This window comes from Serpula lacrymans, assembly GCF_000218685.1.
Source record: "Serpula lacrymans var. lacrymans S7.9 unplaced genomic scaffold SERLAscaffold_1, whole genome shotgun sequence".
Classification (NCBI taxonomy): Eukaryota; Fungi; Basidiomycota; class Agaricomycetes; order Boletales; family Serpulaceae; genus Serpula; species Serpula lacrymans.
The window spans coordinates 1,735,261-1,758,125 of NW_006763290.1; the positions used below are offsets into that span (position 1 = coordinate 1,735,261).

A 22,865-nucleotide genomic window follows, 5' to 3' on the forward strand; every position below is an offset into this window, starting at 1 on the left:
ATCTCATCCATCACCTCAGATTACTCTGATCTCATCTTGATCTCCAACAACAACTCCTTGTTGCAAGTTACCCCCATTTCGGACGCTTTTTTGGTCTTATCTGCACCATATCTCGCCCAATCCTTATCTGATCGTCCTGTAACTTCTACCGTCGTCTTCTACGGCCTAAATAACCCTAGGAGACCTGTCAGAGCGGTTGGATTTGAGCTGGATCTTTCTGTGAGCCTTCATCATCATTTGATCACCTTTTGGCCCCCTATTCCATATCTCCACATCCTGTGCTCGGATCTTGGCCCTATTTGAGCCATCTACTACCCTATACTATTGCACTTTACACCCTCAATTTGGGGGCAATCCATCCACTCCATCATCCTCTGTGAAGTTCGCATTTTTGGCACTTTCACCCCTATTGGACTCCTATTGCATATCTCCACATCCTGTGCTTCACTTCTTGTGATATTTGGGCCATCTATTACTCTATAAAAATGTTCCCTATACCTCTGATTTGGTGGCAATCCATCCATCTTATCTGTCTCTGCATCAATTTCGACTTTTTGCCCTATTTTTCGCTTTTTGGCATATCTGGTGTGTGCATAAAGCTCCAATCTTCTCTACTCTGTCCATTATCAGATAGAACAAGCCTATAGACTGTGAAGCTCGCCTGCATTGCCTCAGTTTGCTGTTGCCTAGAGCCTCTCTCAGTCTGCGGTGTTTTGGGAGCTTAAGTCACTTTGTTGACTCATATACAAGCCCTATTAACCAACACTGTCTCGAGGCGATTTCTCTGTTAATATCAGTGTAGTATTGAAAGGGGAACACAGGTGTAACCCTGTAGCAGCACTAGGAAGCCTTAGCACCCTCCTGGATCACTTTTGGACGCTTTTTGGACCCTATTTGGACCTATCCTTGCGCTTTCTGACCCTCTCCATATCCTCTCTCTACCGCCTCACCATCTTATCTGCTCGCCTACTACTGTTGCCCATTGTCTTTGCCACTATTCCATCGCCTATAGCCGTCTCCTACATCATTTATCATTGCTCTGTTGTCTTATACAACACCCATCATGTCTGACTCTGATCCCAAGTTCCATCCCTTGTCTGGCATTAACTACCCCCAGTGGAGTGGTGAAATGCAAGCTTGGTTGATGACCAAGGGACTGTGGAGGCTCGTCTCTGGCGCTGAAAAGTGTCCTGGGACTGACGCTGAAGCAATAGAGAAATGGGAGTTGAGAGCTGAAAAGGCTGCTGGTGCATTATACCTCAATGTCACCAAAGAGCAGCGCATCCATCTTGATGGCATCATTGATGATCCTGTCAAGATCTGGGAGAAACTGGCAATTGTGCACGTCTCTAAGAAGCCTGGGACAAGATTTTATGCCTATGACGACTTATTCTCTATCAGAAAGAAGGAGGACGAGTCCCTGCAGTCTCTCATGACCAGAATTGACGAAGGCATGCATCAGATTCAAAATCTTCGTCCTACTGGCTTCTCATTGTCTGAATTGGACGATGAATTAACATGCATGGCCATGATTAGGGCGCTTCCTGATCAATATGCCCACTTCACTTCATCTCTACTACTTCTGGGCACCTTGGACAAGACCCAGCTCAGGGATGCTTTCCTTGCTGAAGAGGTCAATCGCCGTTGTTGTGCTGAAGTCAATTCTGCCTTGCATTCTTCGTCTACCACCGCCAATAGCACCTGCACCCATTCTAACTGCCATCATTGCAACCAATCCACCACCTCTACTCGCGTTCAGTGTGATTTCTGTGGTTTACTTGGTCATACCCAAGACAAATGCCACAGATACATTGCTAGTTGCCAACAGGCAGTGGAGGGTGCTAAGAATTGCTACAAGCGTGGCAATAAGGCTCAGGCAGGCTCCAGCAACTCTCAGAATACCTCTCAGCAGCCCAAATCTTCGCCCAACAATGCCAATTCATCTACTGTGGTCACTGAATCAGCTGGAAATGCAAGTCTTTGTTCCATTCATCCCTCTGATCCTCATTTCCCTCTCCAACTTGATGCTGACATTGATTGGAATGCAGACACAGGCGCCACTTCTCATATGACACCTCATCGTTATTGGGTGCACCACTATACCCCATATCGTGTGCCAATCAAGCTGGCTGATCACACTGTTGTCTATTCAGCTGGTGTTGGTACTGTGGTGTTTAATCCTGTGATGAATGGCAAAGTGGCTAGGGCTGTGGAATTCTCTAGAGTGCTCCATGTACCAGATCTTCAAAATAATCTCCTCTCAGTCTTGTATTTAACTCGTCAAAGTGGTTTCAATGTCACTATTTCGTCTCATTCCATGTCCTTTATGCGTGACAACACTCTCTTGTTCACTGCAACTATCAATGACAACAATGCAGCATTTCTTGATGGATCTACTGCTGCTTGTGTTGAATTGGGACATTTTACTGCGACTATACCACTTGATTTGATGCTCTGGCATCGCAGATTGGCTGACCACCATCATGCTGATGTCAAGAGACTGATACAGAGAGATCTGGTCACTGGGCTTACACTGGAATCCAAGGCTGCTCCTGATCCTGTCTGTGAACTGTGCTTGTCTGGCAAGATGCATGCCAATCCATTCCCCTCATCTGATACTCGCTCTGCTCATCCTTTGGACCTCATCCATTCTGATGTACACCAAGTCTCTTCCCCCACATTCTCTGGTTATCGCTACTGGGTCACCTTCATTGACGATCACAGTCGATTCCGTGTTGTTGTGCCTCTCAAGGCCAAGTCAGATGTCTTTGATGCTTTCAAGAGATTCAAGGCTTATGCTGAGACTCAATTGGAGCGTAAAATCAAGGCTCTGCGCGATGACAAAGGGGGAGAGTACATGTCCAAAGCATTTGAGCAATTCACAGATGACCATGGGATTGTCAGACAGCATACCACCAGGAATCGTCCTCAGCAGAATGGTGTGGCAGAGAGAGCAAACAGACTTCTGACTGAGCGTATCACTGCCATGTTATCAGAGTCTGCATTGCCTAACAGCTTCTGGGGTGAATGTCTGTCCGCTTTGGTGCATGTCTGGAACAGATGTCCCACTGATGCATTGGCCCATGCCACTCCCTTTGAGTTGTGGTATGGACGCAAGCCTGACATGTCTCACCTTCGCGTTTGGGGCTGCACTGCCTATGTGCATGTGCAAAAGGACAAAAGAGGCGTCTTTGGCTCTCATATGGAGAAATGTATGTTCATTGGTTACCCCAAGGGGTACAAGGGATGGAAATTCTACAATCCTACCACCAAGTACACTGTTATCTCTGAGAGAGCTGATTTTGATGAGCGCTACTTCCCTGGCTTGAAGAGGTCTTCTGACAATGTCCCGCCTCCACCTCCCACTCCACCTTCGCTATCCATGCCATTGGGCCTGATTGAGGATGTCCCTGCACCAGGTCCAGGGGGAGATATGGGCCCACCAGCTGCGCTTCAGCAGCCTCAGCCATTGCCTGACAATGGGCCTCATTTGGACCTTGATGCAAAACCACCTGTGAATCAACCTCCTGAGCTTCCAAATCACCCTCCTCATCGCTCACCTTCTCCTGACTTGCCTATTGCACTGAGATGCCCTGTAAGGGCTAGGAGACCACCTAGACCATGGTGGCTTCAACACAGACAACCTACTCCTGCCATTGAGAGTGATGACAGTGATTCTGAGGCAGTTGATGATGAAGTGGCACACTTTGGAGACTCTGCTGAGCCTAGGTCATTTGCAGATGCAATGAAGCGTCCTGATGCAGATAAATGGAGAGAGGCAGCCATGGAAGAGCTTCAAGCTCATGAGCGCAATGGTACTTGGTCACTAGTGGAACTACCTCCTGGAGTCAAGGCTATTGGTGGCAAGTGGGTCTTCAAGATCAAGCGCAACTCAGATGGCACTGTTGAGCGCTACAAGGCCAGATATGTGGCCAAAGGTTATAACCAGCGCCCTGGCTTTGATTTCCTCGAAATATTTGCACCTACTGTCCGCATATCATCCATCAGAGTTGTCCTTGCCATTGCAGCCATCCACAACCTCCATTTGTGCTCCATTGACATTTCCCATGCATTCCTGAATGGAGTCATGGATGTCAAGGTCTACATGCATCAGCCAGAGGGATTCCATCAGGGTCCTCGCAATCTTGTTTGCCAGTTGGACAAGGCCATCTATGGGACAAAGCAGGGAGGCAGAATGTGGAACCAGAAGATGCACACTGTGCTTGAAAAACTCGGATTCAAGCGTACTTATTCAGACTCTGCCATCTATGTCTTGAACAGAGCTGATGTGCGCATTATCCTGCCTGTCTTTGTTGATGACATGACACTGGCATCCACTTCTACTTCTGCACTTGATCAAGCTGTCAAGGACCTCTCCCTGCACTTTAAGCTTTGTGATCTTGGCCCTACTTCTTACCTACTTGGCATTTCCATCACTAGAGACCTAAGTAATTGCACCATCTCCCTCTCCCAATATCAGTACACTCTGGACATTCTGGAGCGCTTTGGCATGAAGGACTGCAAGCCTGTGTCCACTCCCATGGATCCTGGTTTGCACCTCACCAAAAACATGTCTCCCAAAACATCCAGTGATGCTGCTTTGATGAAGGACATTCCCTACCTTGCTGCTGGTGCTCTGATGTATCTGGCCACTACCACTCGTCCTGACATTGCCTTCACTGTTTGGAGTCCTTGCCAGATATAACTCTAATCCTGGTCTTGCTCACTGGAGTGCTGTCAAGCACTTATTCCGCTACTTGCAAGGCACCCTTGATCATTTCCTTGTCCTTGGGTCCTGATCCCAATTCCACTGAACTCTTCACCACTTTCTCTGATGCTGATCATGGTGGTGACAAGGACTCTGGTCGTTCTACTGGTGCCTATATTGTCAAGATGGGATCTGGTGCTGTCTCCTGGAGCTCCAAGCTTCAGAACATTGTTGCTCTGTCCACCACTGAAGCAGAATACATTGCTGCTGTTGAGGCTGGCAAAGAGATCTGCTGGATGCGAAATTTGTTGAAGGAAATGGGCTATCCTATCACCTCTCCTTCCACCCTTCATATTGACAACCAATCTGCCATCTCTGTATCCAAGAACCCTGAGCACCATGGTCGGATGAAACACCTTGATCTGCGATGGCATTGGTTGAGAGATGTTGTTGACTCTGGGCAGATTGCTCCTACCTTTGTTCCCACTGCTGAAATGCCTGCAGACTTGTTGACCAAGGCTCTTGCCAAGCCTAAAGTGGAAGTGTTCAGGAAGATGATGGGACTTATTAGATCAGGGGGGAGCTGATGCTTGGGAGGTGCAGCATCAGGGGGGAGTGTTAGTTTTGGTGATTCTGCACTTTTGTGCTACCTATATATTTTCATTCCTTTCTCTATCTATTCTTCTATCATTCACTATTGATTGTGTTCTCTATTATTTCGCCTTTGTGGCTGCTTTGTTTACCTTTGTTTACAAAACTTCGGACAGTACTGCAGAGTCCAATGCTTCCTATTCTCTAGTTACTCACATTGGACTCTAGGTACTGTATACCTGTCATACTCTCTAATAATATAGTTACTCACATTGGACTCTAGTTCCAGTCCCTGATTGCTCTCAGCAAGTGGCTAGACACTTCCTTCAAGCTTTGTTCTTAATAGGTTATGAGCCCTGGTGCTTTATTATGCTATTGTATGAGCTTAGTCATTCTTACATGTTTGGCTATGTTTATAAACTTACCATATATGAATATGTCAGATCAGGAGGGAGTGTTAGAATATACTCTGACATACCAATATTCCATAGGATAATACCTCTGATTTGTAAGCCAGCCCAGTATGCAGCAGCTATTCTGTGTAAGACGTTCGTGGTTGCATGTCATGTTTAAGATCCTACATTGTATAACCTTGGCCATATAGCTCAATTGGTAGAGCAGCTGGCATGTATCCAGAAGGTTCCAGGTTCAATCCCTGGTCTGGTCATTATCCAATTTTATCAAAAAATAGCTGGAAAATGAAATGACTCAAAAATGAACTCAGCACTGGCATTGATTACCTAATCAATGCGGATTCGCATGCAATGGTAAAGTGTAGAAGGAAGGTGTTTGATATATACTTTGACAATCAAAGTGAGAACAGCCACAATCCTATTATGAATAACATGATCTTCTCACATTTAACTCAGAGTCTGACCATCATATTTGTGACCCCAAAAGGCTGTGATTGTTGCTCAGTACTCACTCCCACTATTTGCTGTGACATTCATCGCCCAAACCATTTCTCTTGCTTATTGTGACCTCGCTTCTTGTATTATCAAGCCTCCAAACTGTCTCAACTTCCACCATTTCAAATGGACGTCAAAGACATTGCACTATGCAAGGCTCTTTGTGTATGGAGAGTAGAAAAAACTAAGTTGGTCTACAGTGAGGCCAACTTAGTCAACTTGGGCCCCTTGCTTGTCATGAAGAATAACATAGTGAATCAAATTGATTTGCCACACCAATTCAAGAATACCAGTGTTGAGGAGGTGAAGAAGAAGACAAGGTGGGAAGAGTGTGGTAAATATAGGTTAGAAATTATTGCTCTGGTTGCATAGATTCTACCTTGTGTATTAGCAAAGTCTCCACTTTTCACTACTCCTCTCCCCAACCGCACTCTTACAGACAATGTATTGCCAGTACTTGCCCCACGCAAAAATAAATGCAGCACCTGTGGTCTGGAGGGACACAATGGTTAGTACCGCGCCATTTCAGTCCCTGCTATACCAGCTTGCTAACAAGTGCCATGATGACTCCAGTGTGAAACTGTATATATAGGACAAAGAGAACATAAGTCACATGAGACTTTGATTCCATCATATTAACCAGCTTTACAGCAACAGTCTGGGGGGTCTGGGGTGTTCTAAATGTCCACCTTCTCCACAATCACATCATCAAGGTAACTTTGTTGTCTTCTATTCCCTCACTCTCATTTTTATTATCTTTTCCTAGTAGCTGTAGACCTTTGTCAATTAAATCTGCAATTACATGTCTTGTTTATTGGCCTTTTTGAGTTTTGTCAGGTGTGTGATCATGGTTTCAAGCTGTTTGAATGTCAGTTTACTCTCTGCAAATTCTTCAAGGGTGGTGTGAGCTGGATTCTGTTCCATAGTATAAGCCCTCCAACAATTGAGGCAACGGCATATACCTGAGTGTCCTATAAGCAGGTACATGCAACAAAAGCCAGATTTGGTACCAAATATGCCTGTTTTCTTTGGGCACAGCTTGTAAACATCATACATGAGGCTTGTATTGTCTTTGCGAGCACTTAAATGCTGTAAAAACACCCACCATAAGGCATCCACACATGCTATCCTGTGTCAAATACTGTCAGAGCAGCACACCATTATACTGTGCTTGTATGCCTCTTTAAATTTAACATCAAATAAGATATACCATTGAGCATGGAAGAATTCATGTTGACAATGTTTCATAAAGGCAGTAAAGGGTATTTTGCCATCAGTGCGCTCAATAACCCAATCCTTGAACGAGTCAGGAAGCTGTCAAAAATTTTAGTCAGACACTCAAATTGCACAATAATAACAGAAATAATTTACAGTTTGAGAATAAGCTATATGTTTGCATAGTTTAGAAGAAGGTTTACAGCAACAATATTTTGACTTGTTTCCGAACCAAAAATACAGTGGCCAGAGCTTGGCATTTCCAAAGGAAGTCAAGTAAGTTAAATTGGACCAGAATTGAAGCACTACAACAATGTGTAGAAGGCTGCAACCAATTTCCCCAGGTAAGTTTTTGACTTCATTGTGAGCTTCAATAAAGGCCGGGAAAGTATAGAGCTCTACATAAACACTAACATGGTTTTGTGTATTATATGGCTACCAATAAATTTCATAAGGCCTACAGTGAAACTTCTCAAAATTAATCTTCTCTTCCAAGTTCTTGTGGATGATTGCAACGGGGTTATGGTAATGATAGTTGGGTACCACATAGACTTGTGGACCAAAGACGGGTGTCTCCTTGGAAAATGGAACAGACAACATGAGGGAAGCCTTGTTTCAGCTTGCATCAACCCACTCTGTATTGATTTCACTGCTTGCATGCCAGTTTGCTCCTCAAGTATCTTCAGGTCTAACTTTGGGACCTCACATGATATCTAAAGTCCTCCTGTTGTTTACCCACAACAAACTTGGTCCTAACTTAAGGGAGTTTATCCACTCCTTCACTCACTCCTCTCCTCTTTGCTTGCCTTTTCTGTGCACCAGAGTATAAAACTTTTGGTTTTAACAATAATAAGGAGTGCAAATATTTGAAAGATCAGATAGCTCAAGATACTTCTTAGGGTCATGTGTTCCAGTAGGAAGCCACTTAACATACTTTCTGAACAGACCAAAGAGACTTTGGGTGGTATCAAGATAGAATGAGAGGACAAGCCAGTTGAAAGCAATGGTTGTAATGTAAGGATTTTGGTGGGACTAGAAGTGCTTGATGGTTGCTTACCGTAACGAGCGGTGTTCAATGAGGAACCTAGGGAAGATATACCAGAAGGTGGCTAAGGCAGAAAATCTTGGAATCTCTTTGGAATCCTATGGTCTTCTTGATGAGGTCTTCTTTCTGCTAAGGAGATGTAAGGGTTATCAAAAGCTGGAGAAGGAGGAGGGATAGCTTCAGGTATTTCTTCTGGTAAAGATGATATGAAAGTGTAGGGATTCCCCAAGTCTTGCTCAGGCTTGTCTACCACAACATAAAATGCTGAAGCATAACTCTTTGCAACAGAAATCAACTGCACAGGCTTGAAAAAACTGCAGCATCAGATAAATAGGATGAAAAATATTGAGTAGTAACGCACTTCAAAGGGTGAACTTCTATTTTCCAAACAACATCTTTTCTCTCTACTTCAATCCAAAGCACTGCCAAGAAACTTCTTTATTTTTCCACATTGACATTTATGCTTGCTAAATGCATTGAGCTGGCTAAAAATTGACCACATACACAAACTTGACAGAAGGTGTCAGCAGCTTCAACTTGCATTAGCTGACACTTGTGGATAGGATGATAGGTGATATGGTATTCCATTGGATACTGCAAGCTGAAGTAAGGGCCCATGTGTCATTCAGGATGCTTTCTTTATGATGACTTACATAAAACGGTGACCTGGGGGCTGTAACAACCAAGAGTTAGTTACTCTGGCGCACACAAGAACATACTATAAAGGTAGTGATGAGGGAGTGGTTACCCCTTAGGCTGCAGAGAGTTTGTTGGTATACAACAGGAGGACTCGCTGAGGAGTCTCCTGGATTTATTGGGGTATATATACTAATACAGAGTGTTTGTACTTATGTACTGTACAGTTGATAAAGTTAGTGGCTGATGATGTCATGGGGCCTAGCCCGTATGACCAGCTCCACTGTGTGAGAAAGTTGTATCTAAAATAAGAAGAAGGCAACGTGGTGTGAGAAAGAGGAGTTTGGACAAAAGGGGAAGTGCCACATGGCACCATGTGTGAAAGTTAAAGTGTACAAGGTTAAAGCGGAGAATGAAAAAGAAGGAAAGGTCCAAAAATTGTGTTATTGTAACAGGGGCTAAACTTAGGGGTGACAGGTCCTCATACTGACACACAATTACCGTGATGCTCACTAATACAAAGTGAAACTGAATCCTGCTTTGTATTTGAGACTACTGCAGAAATGATCCCAAGCACAATCCATAATCATACAGTGACCTGTTATCAGATGGTATTTGCTACCTAATCTGCCAAACTCTTGAAACTTACAAACCAACTATCAAGCATGTCTCAAGATGACTGGGCTTCTGCTGTAGTACCCGCATATAGACTCTGCATCTCTTGAAGTGTTGTTTGATAATTGTTGCTTATGTGATTTGTGGAAAACTCTTGTCAAAAATCATCTCCAACAAGTTTATTTAATACACAATGTAACTGGAGTATTAGAAATCAGAAAATAAACTGTTTGCAAAAAGTTAGCTTACATACCAAATAATGAAAGCAGCTCTAATGGTATACCTGGTTAGCCTTGAGTATTAACAAATAACTCTGGATTCCTGACAAACTAGGATAGCCTAGATGACTTGGCCATATGGTGTTACAATTGACATACCAGCATCTACTTACACTTCACTTTTGTACTTCTACTTTTATTTTCCAAGTCACATGACCAGTCATGTGACCATTTACTTTACTTTACATTTTCAACTTTTCATAGTCACATGACCAGTCATGTGACATATCACCTGACCAGTGTCTAGACTCATCATATGACCGGTCACATGCTAGATATCGGACTTTGAACTTTATTTACAACTGTACAGTACCTCATGTATTTTAGTATATATACAAGAGCAATACATGGGGAAGGACTCAGTGAGTCCTCCTGTTGTCTAGCACAACTAACTCACTGCAGCCAAAGGGGTAACCACTCCCCATCATCTTCTTTATAGTGTGTTCCTGTGTGCACTGGAGTAAATAACTCTTGGTTGTTACATATGGACCCTCAAACCAAAGTCAGCCCCATGAGTTTGACAAAATATTCTAGTTTTGAATGTGAGAGAGGTTTGGTTACAAGCTGTTTTAGGTTGGCATGTCTGAGGTAAGTTCACAGTTATTGTGATCATAATCAGTAGGATAATGAACCTAGGAATATGGTAAGCTTACAAAGCCATGTAGAAACATGTTATTATTTAAGAGGTGTTGAGCTTGAGACTGAATATTGTTAGACATCACAGAGCGTGCCGGATAGACACGCAGGACATATAGCTGATATATATTTGTGACTGGGTCTCTGTGCCTTGTGGGCATGATGGTATTCTTAGCCAGCCTCACGGCTGAAGCTCAAAAGCATACCAATGTATCTGCTATCTGTGTGCAAGTTGACCCACCAAATACAAAGTACAGGGATAAAGTGACTGCTTGAACCAAGGCAGGATAATCTGGTGATATGAAGTACTCATTTTCTCTGAGAATAATTGCTAAAATTAGACGTAGTTACAGAGTTTTCATAGAAAATCATGATGGTTTTACTTACAGCTTGCTAGCTGAATACTGGTGCATTGTGCAGCCGAGCCTTTCCAAAATGGTGCGCTCATGTGCTTTACAAGGTGGAAAAGCCCCTCTGATTGCAACCAGGGCGGCTACATCATACTGGTTCCTCCTAATGAGCTCAGAAAACCTGGGGGCTTGCTAGGACCATAATAATAAAGGGTATAAGTTCTGGCATGAGCTTGAGGCGGTAGACCCAGCAGCTGAAGAATCTAAACCATCACCGCCTGTGGTTGCAGGATGCAAAGAAGGAAGAGGCAATGGGAAAAAGGTCATTGCGCTTGCAACTACAGATGGTAGAAACTGCTTGAGTTAACAAAGGGATGAATAATGAAGATACTAGGCCACATACCAAAGATGGTTACAAAAGGCTGTATTCAATCAACTAAGATGTTCCCAGAAAAAGTAAATATGAAATTGTAACAACCAAAGTTTGTATACTCTGGTGCACAACAACACAGGCAGAGAGGGGTAAGCAGAGGAGAGGATAATCTCCCTTATGGTAGGACCGAGTTTGCTATGGGTAAATAACAGGAGGACTCACTGAGGAGTCTCCTTGATCTATCAGGGTATTTGTACTACTACAGACTATTTGTACACGTGCACTATACAGTTGATGAAGGCAGTGGCTGATGATGTAGCCTGTGTGACCAGCTCCACTGTGTGAGAGACATGTAGCTAAGAATAAAAAAAGGCAGCGCAGCGTGAGGAAGTGGAGTTTGAACAAAATAAAAAGTGCCACATGGTGTGTGAAATCTACAAAAGAAAGTTAAAGTGGAGAATGAAATTTCAAAGGTCCAAAAATTGTATATTGTAACTCTACCCCCCTTCTAAGGCTCGGCTTGGAGCCGAAACCAAATACCCAAGGTAGTGGTTAAATTTTTGGGCATAGTTTGAAAAAGGGAATTGAAAAGGGTTGAATCCATGCCTCTCAACATTGCGGGAATTGTCCAGATCGGCTTCTGATTCCCACATTCTGTCCTTATCTCCACAGCCCTTCCATAGGACTAGGAATTCTAATTTTTCAAGCTTCAAGCGTGCATCACCACCCGTTCAACTTTAAATTCTTCTTGACCTTCGTGGGTGATTACAACCGGTCTGGGCTGGTCTACATGCTGTCCTGGAAACAGCCCTTTGTAGGGTTTTACACAGCTAATATTGACTGTGGGTACTACCCTCATTCGTTTTGGGAGTTCCAGCTTCACCACATTGGGTTTGACTTCCTTAATCTGGTAAGGACTAATCCACTTTTCGGTCAGGTTTCTAGACTGCCAATCTTTTAATTTTAAGTGGTCGGTATCTAACCAGACCAGGTTGCCAACCTTGTAGTCAGGGGCCTTAGAGCATCTACACTCTGCCCTGTCTTCCATCTGCTCTGCAGTTTTGAATAGAACCTTGCACATTTTGTCTAAAACAGACTTCATATCCTTGACCATGCTCCCAGCAGCCTTGTTCTTGCTTTTGCGAGGTTCTACACCCATTCTGGGGAGGTACAATCTTGTAACCTCAAATGGTGCCTTTCCTGTAGCTGATGACTGTTTGATATTGTACAAGAACTGGGCTACCTTTAGCCACTTGGCCCAATCTGCCTGTCTGTCATTGATAAATATACAGAGGTATTGCTTCAATTCTTGATTGAGCCTCTCTGTTTGTCCATCAGTCTGTGGATGGCACACCATTGAACATTGGCAACCCTGGATTGATCTATCAGGGTGACACCTTTGTTGTCATCTTCAATGCCGTTGGCACGATCTTCTCTTCTAGACAAAGCATCCACTTTTCCCATAGAAGTTCCTGGCTTATGAATTAATTTATAATTAAACCTAGACAAGTACACCGTGTAGCAAACCTGTCTTTGGTTCAAGTCTTGGGCCATCATAAAATACTCCAGATTTTTATGATCAGTCCAAATTTCAAATTGGTGCCTAGCACCTTCTAAGTAGTGCCACCAGTGCCTAGTGCTCTAATGATGGCTAGCATTTCTTTATTGTAAATATGATAGTTGTGCTCTGTAGGCAACAAACTATGCAATAAATAGGAACAAGGCCTCCAAAGATTTTCAGGGCATTTAATTGATAAAACAGCTCCAGTACTAAATCAAAAGTGTCAGTTTCTAGCCGGAACTCTTTGTCTAATTCAGGAAACGCTAATACGGGTGCTGTTATAAATGCCTGTTTAAGCTTATCAAAAGCTTCTTTTTCTTTGGCACCCCAATGCCAGACAATGTCCTTTTTTGTGAAATTGTTCAATGGTCTTGTTATCTTTGAAAAGTTTTCAAAAGGAAACATGTTTTTCTACTTTAGTATAGTCTATATTTTTATTTTTATTTTTACCAGAATCAAGCACCCTAGTAGTGTGTTGCTGGGGCCATGTGTTACAATTGATGTACCAGTACCTACTTACACTTCACCTTTTTCGTACTTTTACTTTTATTTTTTCAAGTCACATAACCAGTCATGTGACACAACACCCAACCAGTGTCTAGACTCATCATGTGACCGGTCACATGCTAGACATTGGACTTTAAACTTTAGTTACAACTGTACAGTACCTCATGTATTTTAGTATATATACAGGAGCAATACATGGGGAAGGACTCAGCAAGTCCTCCTGTTGTCTACCAACAACTAACTTGTTCCTACCAAATGGGTAAACACTCCCACCTCTTCCTCTTCTTTTGAGTGTTGTTTTCATTGTGCTCCAGTGCCCCAAGACTGTATCTTGTTGGTGTTGTCACACCACGCTCCTGGGGAGACACTGATGCAGCGGTAGTATCATAAATATTACAGTCACAATTTTTCATACGAGTACATACTTCAGATAATAAATTTGAAATTTATGTACAAATTGGGGAGCTACCCCCTTTATTGCTCGTGCAACACCCCAGAGCAGGGGCCACCTTGTTGTGGTTTACTTCATTTTTAATAGGAGCAAAGGCACCCAAGTGACCTAGGCTCCAAACTCTTTCCCTGGGCCTTCATTTCACTGACTTGTTGATCATAGAAGAAAGCCCAGATTTTGCCATAAGGACAACCAGCCAAGTATTGAGCTGATTGTCCAGGTTTTCTATTTCTAATTGGTGCACCTGGCACCATTGGTGATTTTTTTGTTGGGCGGCCTACGCCCCGTTTCTACAGTCCCGGGACATGTGTCTGTCTTGGCCGCAATTGTAGCAGTTGGCCTTGAATCTGCGCATCTGTCCGCCTTGGACCACACCAATATCCATAGGGGCCCTGCCCTGGTTGCAGCCCAAACAGCTTAAACCTGTGAGAATGATTGTTAATTTGGTTTGATGACCTAGGGCGCCTCTGGGAATAATTGTTTTTGTGGTGATCCTGCATACCCTGTATGTAAAGTTGTTGTGCAATGGCTGCTGACACATTACACTACAACAACTCCACCGCATATTCATTTCCAAGTTGCAAATGTAATTTGCAAAAATATGGCATGTATTATATGGAGACTTACTCAGCAGTGGCCAAAATGACTTCACACCGTGTCATACTTGCGCATGCCAATGCTAAAGACTGGGAAATACACCAGGTTGACATCAAATCTGTGTACCTTAACACAGATCTTAATGAAGATGTGTATATGCGTCTACCCCCAGGCTATCCTAGAACCATCCAAAATGACATGATTTGCAAGCTGCAAAAAGGAATATAAAGGTTAAAACAAGCCGGACTGAAATGGTACAACAAACTCACTTGTACATTCAAAACATCCGGATTCATGCACTCCGCACATGACCATGCAGTTTACCACAAACAATTGACACCTGATGAGATGGCATTTGGGGTATCAGCAGATGATATGACTGCAACAGGTAACTCCATGAACACTATAGCGTTGTTCAAAAAGGGACTTAGGAGAGAATACAAAATATCAGGTCTTGGCAAAATACACTGGCTACTTGGCATAGAAATCAAACACAACCAGAAGAACAGGACAATGTTCCTATTGCAAGGATCCTACATTGACTCCATAGTCACAGATTTCCACATGAACAACGCCAAACCTTCAACCACACCGATGGAACTGGGAATTTCACTAAACACAAATCAGTGCCCAACAGAACTACACAAAAAGGATACAATGAAGGATGTACCCTATTGTGAAGCCATCAGAAAATTGATGTACCTGTCAACATTCACTTGCCCCAATATATCCTTTGCTGTCTCCACCATCTTGCAATTTGCCCATAATCCAGCTAAAATACACTGAGAAACAGTCCAGAAAATCATCCGCTATATCAAAAGTACAAGAAGTGTGAAACTCACCTATATATCTGCAGACAAAGGCCTAGTTGAATTTGCTGACAAACTAATTTATTTAATGAAAAATCCAACAATACAAACCCTTCTGAAGACCAGCTAGACAGGATGCTAGAAGTAATAGGAGCATCCTGGGCAGTATCTACAAAATAAACTTACAGAGCAGGGCTCCTCACATTTTACATATACTGTGATATACATAGCATACTTCCTCCCAGCTGCACTGGTTTGTATGCAGGTTCAACTTTAGCTAATTATGTAGCAGGCCTCAGGGCTTGGCACTTGCTGCATGGATACTCTTGGTTGGTTAACAGAGACGAGCTCAAGGCGATCCTGGAAGGTGCTCACAGACTCGCGCCTGCATCGTCAAAAAGGCCGAGAAGGATGGCCATCATGTGAGACATGTTGATCGAAATAAAGGCGGAGCTTAACCTGCATGAACCACGAGACACCGCAATCTATGCGTGTCTCACTACAGCATTCTACAACATAGCCCACCTGGGTGAATTCACAGTCCCCACAATCAAGGACTGCAAGAACTGTGACTAAAATCTGCAGGAAATAGTCAATTTTAGTCCGATAAAGTTGTGTTTCTCAGTCCAGGTACATATAAAGCACACAAAAAATTATAGGAGAGTGACAAGAGAAAACCTCCACTGCATAATGACCAAAAAAAAAATGTTTATATTGTGCGAGCCAGATTCAAATTTTGTCTTCAATCATTTCTCGACTGTGGGCAAATTTTTCTTCCCCTTCCGCTGTAATAGTAATACAAGTTAGTTGTGTGATGAGAAAAACAAATGTGAGACTGACATTAGATAAAAATGAATTAATTTCCCTCTTGGAGGGCTGTTTCTCGGAGGGTGAGGCCAGTATAGTCGTTACAAGATCTACAAAATCATATCAGACGGTTAGAGTGGTAAAAAAAATCAATCAATACCTTTCTTATTCCTCTGTTTTAAGTTGGAGACGGTGACCCCACTGGTCTTGATCCACTTGATCAGCTCATCTTTTTTCAAGGTCTGTGAATTGAGCATGAGTTGGTTTTTCACTGACAGATATAACACACTTACCTGGAACTCTGCATGACACTCTTCCTCGTTGGGTGAATCAGAATCACCAGCTGTGACTTGTGAGACAGGCAGGGCAGAGGCAGCCACCAATGTGAGTACAGTGAGACCTAAGGTGGTGGAAACAGACGAGGGAGGTGCCATAAAGGCCAAAGTGGTGGATGAGATGATCAACGCAGTCCCACGAAGAGTAGAGGACAAGGATAAATCAGACCAGGCCTTACCCTTAGATAATGGCTATAGAATTATTGATCAGATAATGGATATTTTGAGAAAACCAAGTACTTACCGCTCTGGCTGTCTTCCAGGCTGCCCACAGAAGGTCAAGAATGTTGCTCAGATAATTATCTGCAAGGAATGTCGAAGAAATAATCTTGTCCTGAAAGCATACTGTAACAACCAAGAGTTAGTTACTCTGGCGCACACAGAACACACTATAAGGAAGATGATGAGGGAGTGGTTACCCCTAGAGCTGCAGAGAGTTTGTTGGTTAACAACAGGAGGACTCGCTGAGGAGTCTCCTGGATCTATTGGGGTATATATAACTGATGGTGGCCCCAAGAGATACCGTGGTTGTCTTCATCAAAGTCGGAGGAGTTTGGATCAGCACGCTCAATACGCTTGATAAATTTGAGCACAGGGGGGGAAGGGAGGCCGAAGGAGAAGTCAGGGAATAACTCCATGGTGTCGAGAAGATTAATGCCGGAGGAGAATGAGCTGAAATTGCAAGAGATGATACCTAGAATATTTTAGGCCTAAATTTGAATGAAACAAATGGAGAAAAAATACCTTTCAAATTGGATATAGAGGAATTGACTTCTATAAATCCTATGTCGTACCTTTTGAACCTAATATCCGAAGCAACGGACAAAAAAGATGGAGGAGCCAGCGACTTCCGAACAGGCACTGAAGTATAGATGTTAGTGTATTAAATTGAAATAAAAGAAAGATTGACCGGTAGTGGGTGGAGGCATTAATGCCTGCAGATGAGAGTGATCCACTGCCATCCCAATTTCTGAGTGGGCGCCCTCTGAAACAACACTGGTCACTGGTTGTTGTTTTTTTGCCATTTCTTAGATGCTTGACCTCGCTCGACGCCTCTTTTGAGACTCTGTTGCCGTTCCTGTTCCTGACAATATAGTAGTGAGATTAGCATCTTCATTGTCACCACTAATATCCACCTCATCAGCTAGCTTACTAGACCTTAACATCTGGCCAAGGACGTGTTCAGCCTTCCAGTGGTTCAAGCACAGAGTTAGCAGCGGCTGCTGCTGCTCCATCTCCAGGAGGATAGCCTCCCACTGAGTTGGATATGCGGATCAATAATGATTTCTTGATTGTTTCTGGGATTAGTGCTTTGGCAGAGGTAGCTGCTCAAGCTTGAATTGAGCAAGACGGGTGCTGGCTTTGATGGCAGACCATTCATTGGAAGTAATCATGGTGCCATCCGCATGTCGGATTGCACACTCCATTGCGGGTCGAGCGGGATTCTGAGCTGTTAACCCACTATCCTCATCCTCCTTGCAGTCGTCAAAATGCCATAAAACCTCAAACAGGTATTTGTCAGGGCGGGGAAGAGATTCATGGGTGAATACAACAGATTTTGCTTGCGAGGTATTGGCTGCATGTGACGCAGAGTCGCTTGGATAAATTGTGGAGATGCCGGCGCTAGAGGAGTAGATATGTTAGTCAACTGCACTGTATTGTACAGATTACTTACGCAGAGCTGTTTTGTGAATTGAGGGCTGTTTGCAATCATGAGATTTCTTGCTGAAGATGGTGGTTTTCTTGTTGTAAGGTACCATTTTCTTCAGTCAGTCGTTGCATATTGTCCTCATATCTCCGGATTTTTCCCTCCAACTTGTGTTGCTGGCTGATATGCACATGCTCCTTAGCAAGCAGTCCCTCAATCTGGCCAACTAATTCGTTTTGGTAGGCCTGAGTCTCGAGGAACTGATCAGCTGCAATCTGGTATTTTCGAACGGTATCACTGAAATGGCGGTTTTTTAGAAGATCTTCAAAACTAAGAGACTTGATTGTGAATGGATAGAATAAGGTTGACAAATCTGAAGTTATCGGCGGGTGGGCATTATCAACATGACTGACAGACGTACTGCCAGGTGGAGGAACTTGGGGAAAATAGCATTAGTTGTACAAGGCTGCTGTAAGGACCGTTTTATTATTTTCTTATCTTCTCTATGTCTTGGTTCTTGAACACTTTTCCCATTACACCTCTGGCTCTAGGGCTAGAGGTATCATTTGCCATTTTACTTCTCATAACCCTCACAGGCTTCCTTAACCACCGTTACCACTTTATATCACAGATCAGAGACTGGGTATCACTCCCAGCCAGCCAGCACAATGGGTAGGGACTGGTAGTAGGCATCTCGACAACCAGCTCCAAGCCCCATTAAGGCCTGGATATACTAATAAATGCTTTGATCAGGATCGTACCTCATCATGAGGATACAGTTCCTGAACACGCGTAACAAACATCTATTATTAGTACAATTCTCTCACCTGCTGATTAATCAAGTTAAAGTTATACAATAGTTGTTCTCTTTTTCCTATTGGACGATCTATTCCTCAGACCACTTTTCATCTACTCTCCTTTTGGTCTGAGGGACAAACAGTTCACTATATAAAGCCTTACCTATTCCTGTATAGTTCCTTAGTTTTCTATTACTGAATTTACCCGCTTTACTCCTCAACTGAAACCCTTGAGCTTACCTCCCAAGTCCTCTACTCGCTATATTTACTAGTGTCTGTTGACCTCAAGCTCATTGAACCTCTTACTCCCTACAAGTGTAGTAGGAGACAGGTTTTGTTTTTGTTATAGTTTATCGTTGCCTCACAGCTGCAGGACTACTGCTAGTAGTGGAATTATGGCAGATATGAGCTCACTGTAGTAAAGACTTGATGAATTATGAGGCTCTCTAGGGTCCATTGCTCGTAGTACAGTTGTCGACGTGGCAAGCAACAATGAGCATGAGACTGAAACATGGATCTATTAGTCAGCTTTTTTTTTGGGTCAATTTTTTATCGGATGGCGCCATGCACCATCTTCAAATTAGGCCTTGTGGTTGAGTTTGTTGACTCTCTCCCACCTCACAATAATGCCTTGCTATTGTACCAAATGTTTCCCTTCAAAGGATAGGAGTAAAAGGACAATATCTAACCACCTTGAGGCTGATAGGAATCTTATCAACACACCATATACTACACCTGCATTCAGGACACATTTAGAGCTGTGCATCAGATTGAACAACGAATTTCTGTCGAGATCTCTGCTGAAAGATGCACAAGTTTACAAGAAGATTGAAAACAATATACTTATATAATATTACAAACAGATACAAGTGTTTCTGACCACTGTCTTACAGACAATACTGCTCATTTTGGCAGGCAATCTGCAGATGCAGATGCTGATCAAGGTACGCTCTTTGCTCTTATTCTGTCTTGTATGCTAAATTCTCTAGATATAGTTGTATTCCCAGATCTGTAGAATGATGACCTTCATGAGCCTCACAGCTGTAGCACTGCTGTTAATGATGAGAGTGACTATGCTGATAGCAACCAGGATAATGATCTGAGTGCTGAAGATCAGGATATGTTGACATTCCCAGACCTGGAGAATGATAGTCCGGATAATTTTCCCAGCCATGATGCTGCTGCAGATGATAGGAGTGATGATACTGATAGCAACCAGGACAATGATCTGAGTGCTGAAGAGCAGGATATGTTGATATTCCCAGACTTGGAGGGCTGCAGTCTGGATGATTCACCCAGCTTTAGTGCTGTAATGATAATGCTAATAGCAACCAGGACAAAAAGACTGATATTCTGGATGGGGTTGATCAAGTTGTGCATACTTCTGCTCAAGGTTATGGCATTGTTGCCAATTATCCTCCTCTTCAAATAGACCTACAAACAAAACTATTGGGTGGATACAAGTGTCCTGTTGTCCCCCTATTGTCTGTTTCTTTTAAGAACAAAGCTTGAAGGAAGTGTCTAGCCACTTGCTGAGAGCAATCAGGGACTGGAACTAGAGTCCAATGTGAGTAACTATATTATTAGAGAGTATGACAGGTATACAGTACCTAGAGTCCAATGTGAGTAACTAGAGAATAGGAAGCATTGGACTCTGCAGTACTGTCCGAAGTTTTGTAAACAAAGGTAAACAAAGCAGCCACAAAGGCGAAATAATAGAGAACACAATCAATAGTGAATGATAGAAGAATAGATAGAGAAAGGAATGAAAATATATAGGTAGCACAAAGGTGCAGAATCACCAAAACTAACAGTTTCTGGGCCAAGCAATCTGACAGAGTCAGATATTCACAGCCTTAAACACTACATTGCATGGGAAAAGTCAAATGGCACTGTCAAGGCATATGAGCTGCATGCACAAGTATTACAACAAGCTACTCAGGTTAGATATATTGTCACTGTATGCTGTTTGCAAGTTGGCTGGATCTCTGGCCAAGATTGAGCCTGTAAAGATTGATATGTGCCCAAAGAGTTGTATTGCATATACAGGTGACTTTAAGGACTTGGAAGCTTGTCCTCACACCATAAAGGGTCAAATCACATGTGGGGAGAGGCACTATGTTGCTGGATCTAAAAATAAGCCCAGAGCACAAATGCTATATGTATCTTTCATTCCAATTATCCAAGCAATGTTTGTAAATAAGCAAATGTCCCAACTCCTGTGATACAGGGATAGATGTTTACAAGAAACATTGAAGTTACTTGCAGTTGGCTCACAAAGTTCTGGGACTCAGGCTCAGGCAAGATATTCTGATTTTCCCAGTGGGAGTGTTCATGAACACCATTATAAGGACATGGGATTATTTCAGAATGAGCGTAACACTGCTTTTGCATTATCCACAGATGGGGCCCAGCTTACAATGAAGAAGCAGTCTGATACTTGGATATTGATTCTGATATTGCTCAACATACCTCCAGAAATAAGGTACCATTCCAACAATATCATATTAACCATGGCCATTCCAGGACCCCACAGTCCAGGAAATATTGAGTCATTTATATATCCCTTTTTCCAGGATGCAGCACAGTGTAGTCAAGATATATGGATGTGGGATGCTATAGATTCCTTCCAAAAAAGCACTTTTTGCAAATTTGGCTAATATTATCTATGAGAAAGAAGTCTTGAAGGCCCTCCTCTCCTACTACCCTGAGTTGCAGACTCAACCAGGATCTAAGAAAACAACCATATTATTTTCTAAGGTGCCAATCAGAAAATGTGAATATAAACCTGGCCAAAGTTTTTATATTCATATAGGGGCTATCCTGTCCTGGAAACAAATTCCTTTTAATCCAAATATGCCAATCACAAAATGGGGGAAAATGCATGTGAGCAAGAAAAATGTTCTGAACACCCAGATGAGTGAGCTACAGGGACACCCTCCTTCAAGGTCACATCGTTACTTTGAAGGAAATGATGCAAGTGTGGTCCCTATTTTTGGTGAAGCACTTGCATTCTATGAGATTGAAGGACTTGAAGGCAATACACAACAATTTGTTGTATATCATCCCCTTCTGGATGTTCAGTGCACTCTTAATGTGTGGAGAGGAAAATGGGCCAAAGATATCAAAGTTCTTCCAATTTCTTCTATAGTCGACATTGTTGGGATCTGGTGTTACAATAGCAGGGTATATGTACTTCAGAAATATCCAGGGCTTGAGTGGCTAACTGAAGAAGAGCTTGAGAAACAGAATGAAGGCACACAAAATGAAGAGTAGTAGGTAAATCATTTTGTACAAATATTGTAATATAAATGTTAGTTTTCCTCAATTTATGCCAATACCTTTGCTGAGTGTAAGTTCAACATAATAGCATTGAGACTTAGTGAATTTAGATGAGGAGTTGACTTCACACCATAGTTTGACTATAGTATAACTAATATTAGACTATACACAACTATATGTAACTATGTACAAGTCTAAGAGCCAGTTTGGACAGAAAGACGCCCAGGGTTTTTGATTAGCCAAAGACGCTGGTCTCAAGATCTTTGCTGACAAATTAAATTGGAGCTTCAATGGTTCTACTCCCATCGTGATTCCAAATATAGTAAGTAGTGCAATCATGGATCCCGAACTTGAAGATGAAGATCAGCCTCAGCTTCAGCCTGAGCAGCGGCCTGAGAGTATAAAATGCCTCTCTGCTGTGCTTAAGGCCATTATTGAAAACAACAAAAGGATGAATCATATGTCTAACCTAGCTATTAGCACCGCAACTGCAGCATCAATTTATCACGCCGAATCAATGTATAACAAGCAACCCTACCACACGTCTAGCCTTACTGGTGAAGCATGGGTCCAGGAATTAATCAATGGACACCCCGACCGTATCCGTAGTGAGCTGGGGGTTAGCCTCCAAGTATTTGAGAAGCTTACTGAGACATTGAGAGACGCCATTATCCAAGGCTCAAAATATATCAGCTTAAACAAAAAGCTCGCCATCT

The 22,865-nt window shown here is 42.8% G+C and overlaps 4 protein-coding genes across 4 annotated transcripts; 2 read left to right on the forward strand and 2 right to left on the reverse strand.

Annotated features, from left to right (window-relative positions):
- Positions 1-1,528: 1,528 nt before the first annotated feature.
- On the forward strand, positions 1,529-2,188 carry SERLADRAFT_344644 (uncharacterized protein; the record flags this gene model as incomplete). The annotated part of the gene is made up of 1 exon (XM_007312234.1): positions 1,529-2,188. A coding segment is annotated over one exon (660 nt), but the record flags the coding sequence as incomplete, so codon positions are not given.
- A 75-nt stretch (positions 2,189-2,263) lies between these two features.
- SERLADRAFT_338903 (uncharacterized protein) lies at positions 2,264-2,719 on the forward strand (the record flags this gene model as incomplete). Its single annotated transcript, XM_007312235.1, has 1 exon — positions 2,264-2,719. A coding segment is annotated over one exon (456 nt), but the record flags the coding sequence as incomplete, so codon positions are not given.
- Positions 2,720-16,026: 13,307 nt separating this feature from the next.
- Positions 16,027-17,060, reverse strand: SERLADRAFT_431954 (uncharacterized protein; the record flags this gene model as incomplete). The annotated part of the gene is made up of 6 exons (XM_007312236.1): positions 16,027-16,065; positions 16,121-16,197; positions 16,248-16,329; positions 16,381-16,614; positions 16,667-16,767; positions 16,946-17,060. 6 exons carry the CDS (start codon positions 17,058-17,060, stop codon positions 16,027-16,029), a joined length of 648 nt encoding a protein of 215 aa, XP_007312298.1.
- A 666-nt stretch (positions 17,061-17,726) lies between these two features.
- SERLADRAFT_431955 (uncharacterized protein) lies at positions 17,727-18,523 on the reverse strand (the record flags this gene model as incomplete). The annotated part of the gene is made up of 4 exons (XM_007312237.1): positions 17,727-18,045; positions 18,098-18,122; positions 18,180-18,367; positions 18,492-18,523. 4 exons carry the CDS (start codon positions 18,521-18,523, stop codon positions 17,727-17,729), a joined length of 564 nt encoding a protein of 187 aa, XP_007312299.1.
- Between the last annotated feature and the right edge of the window lie 4,342 nt (positions 18,524-22,865).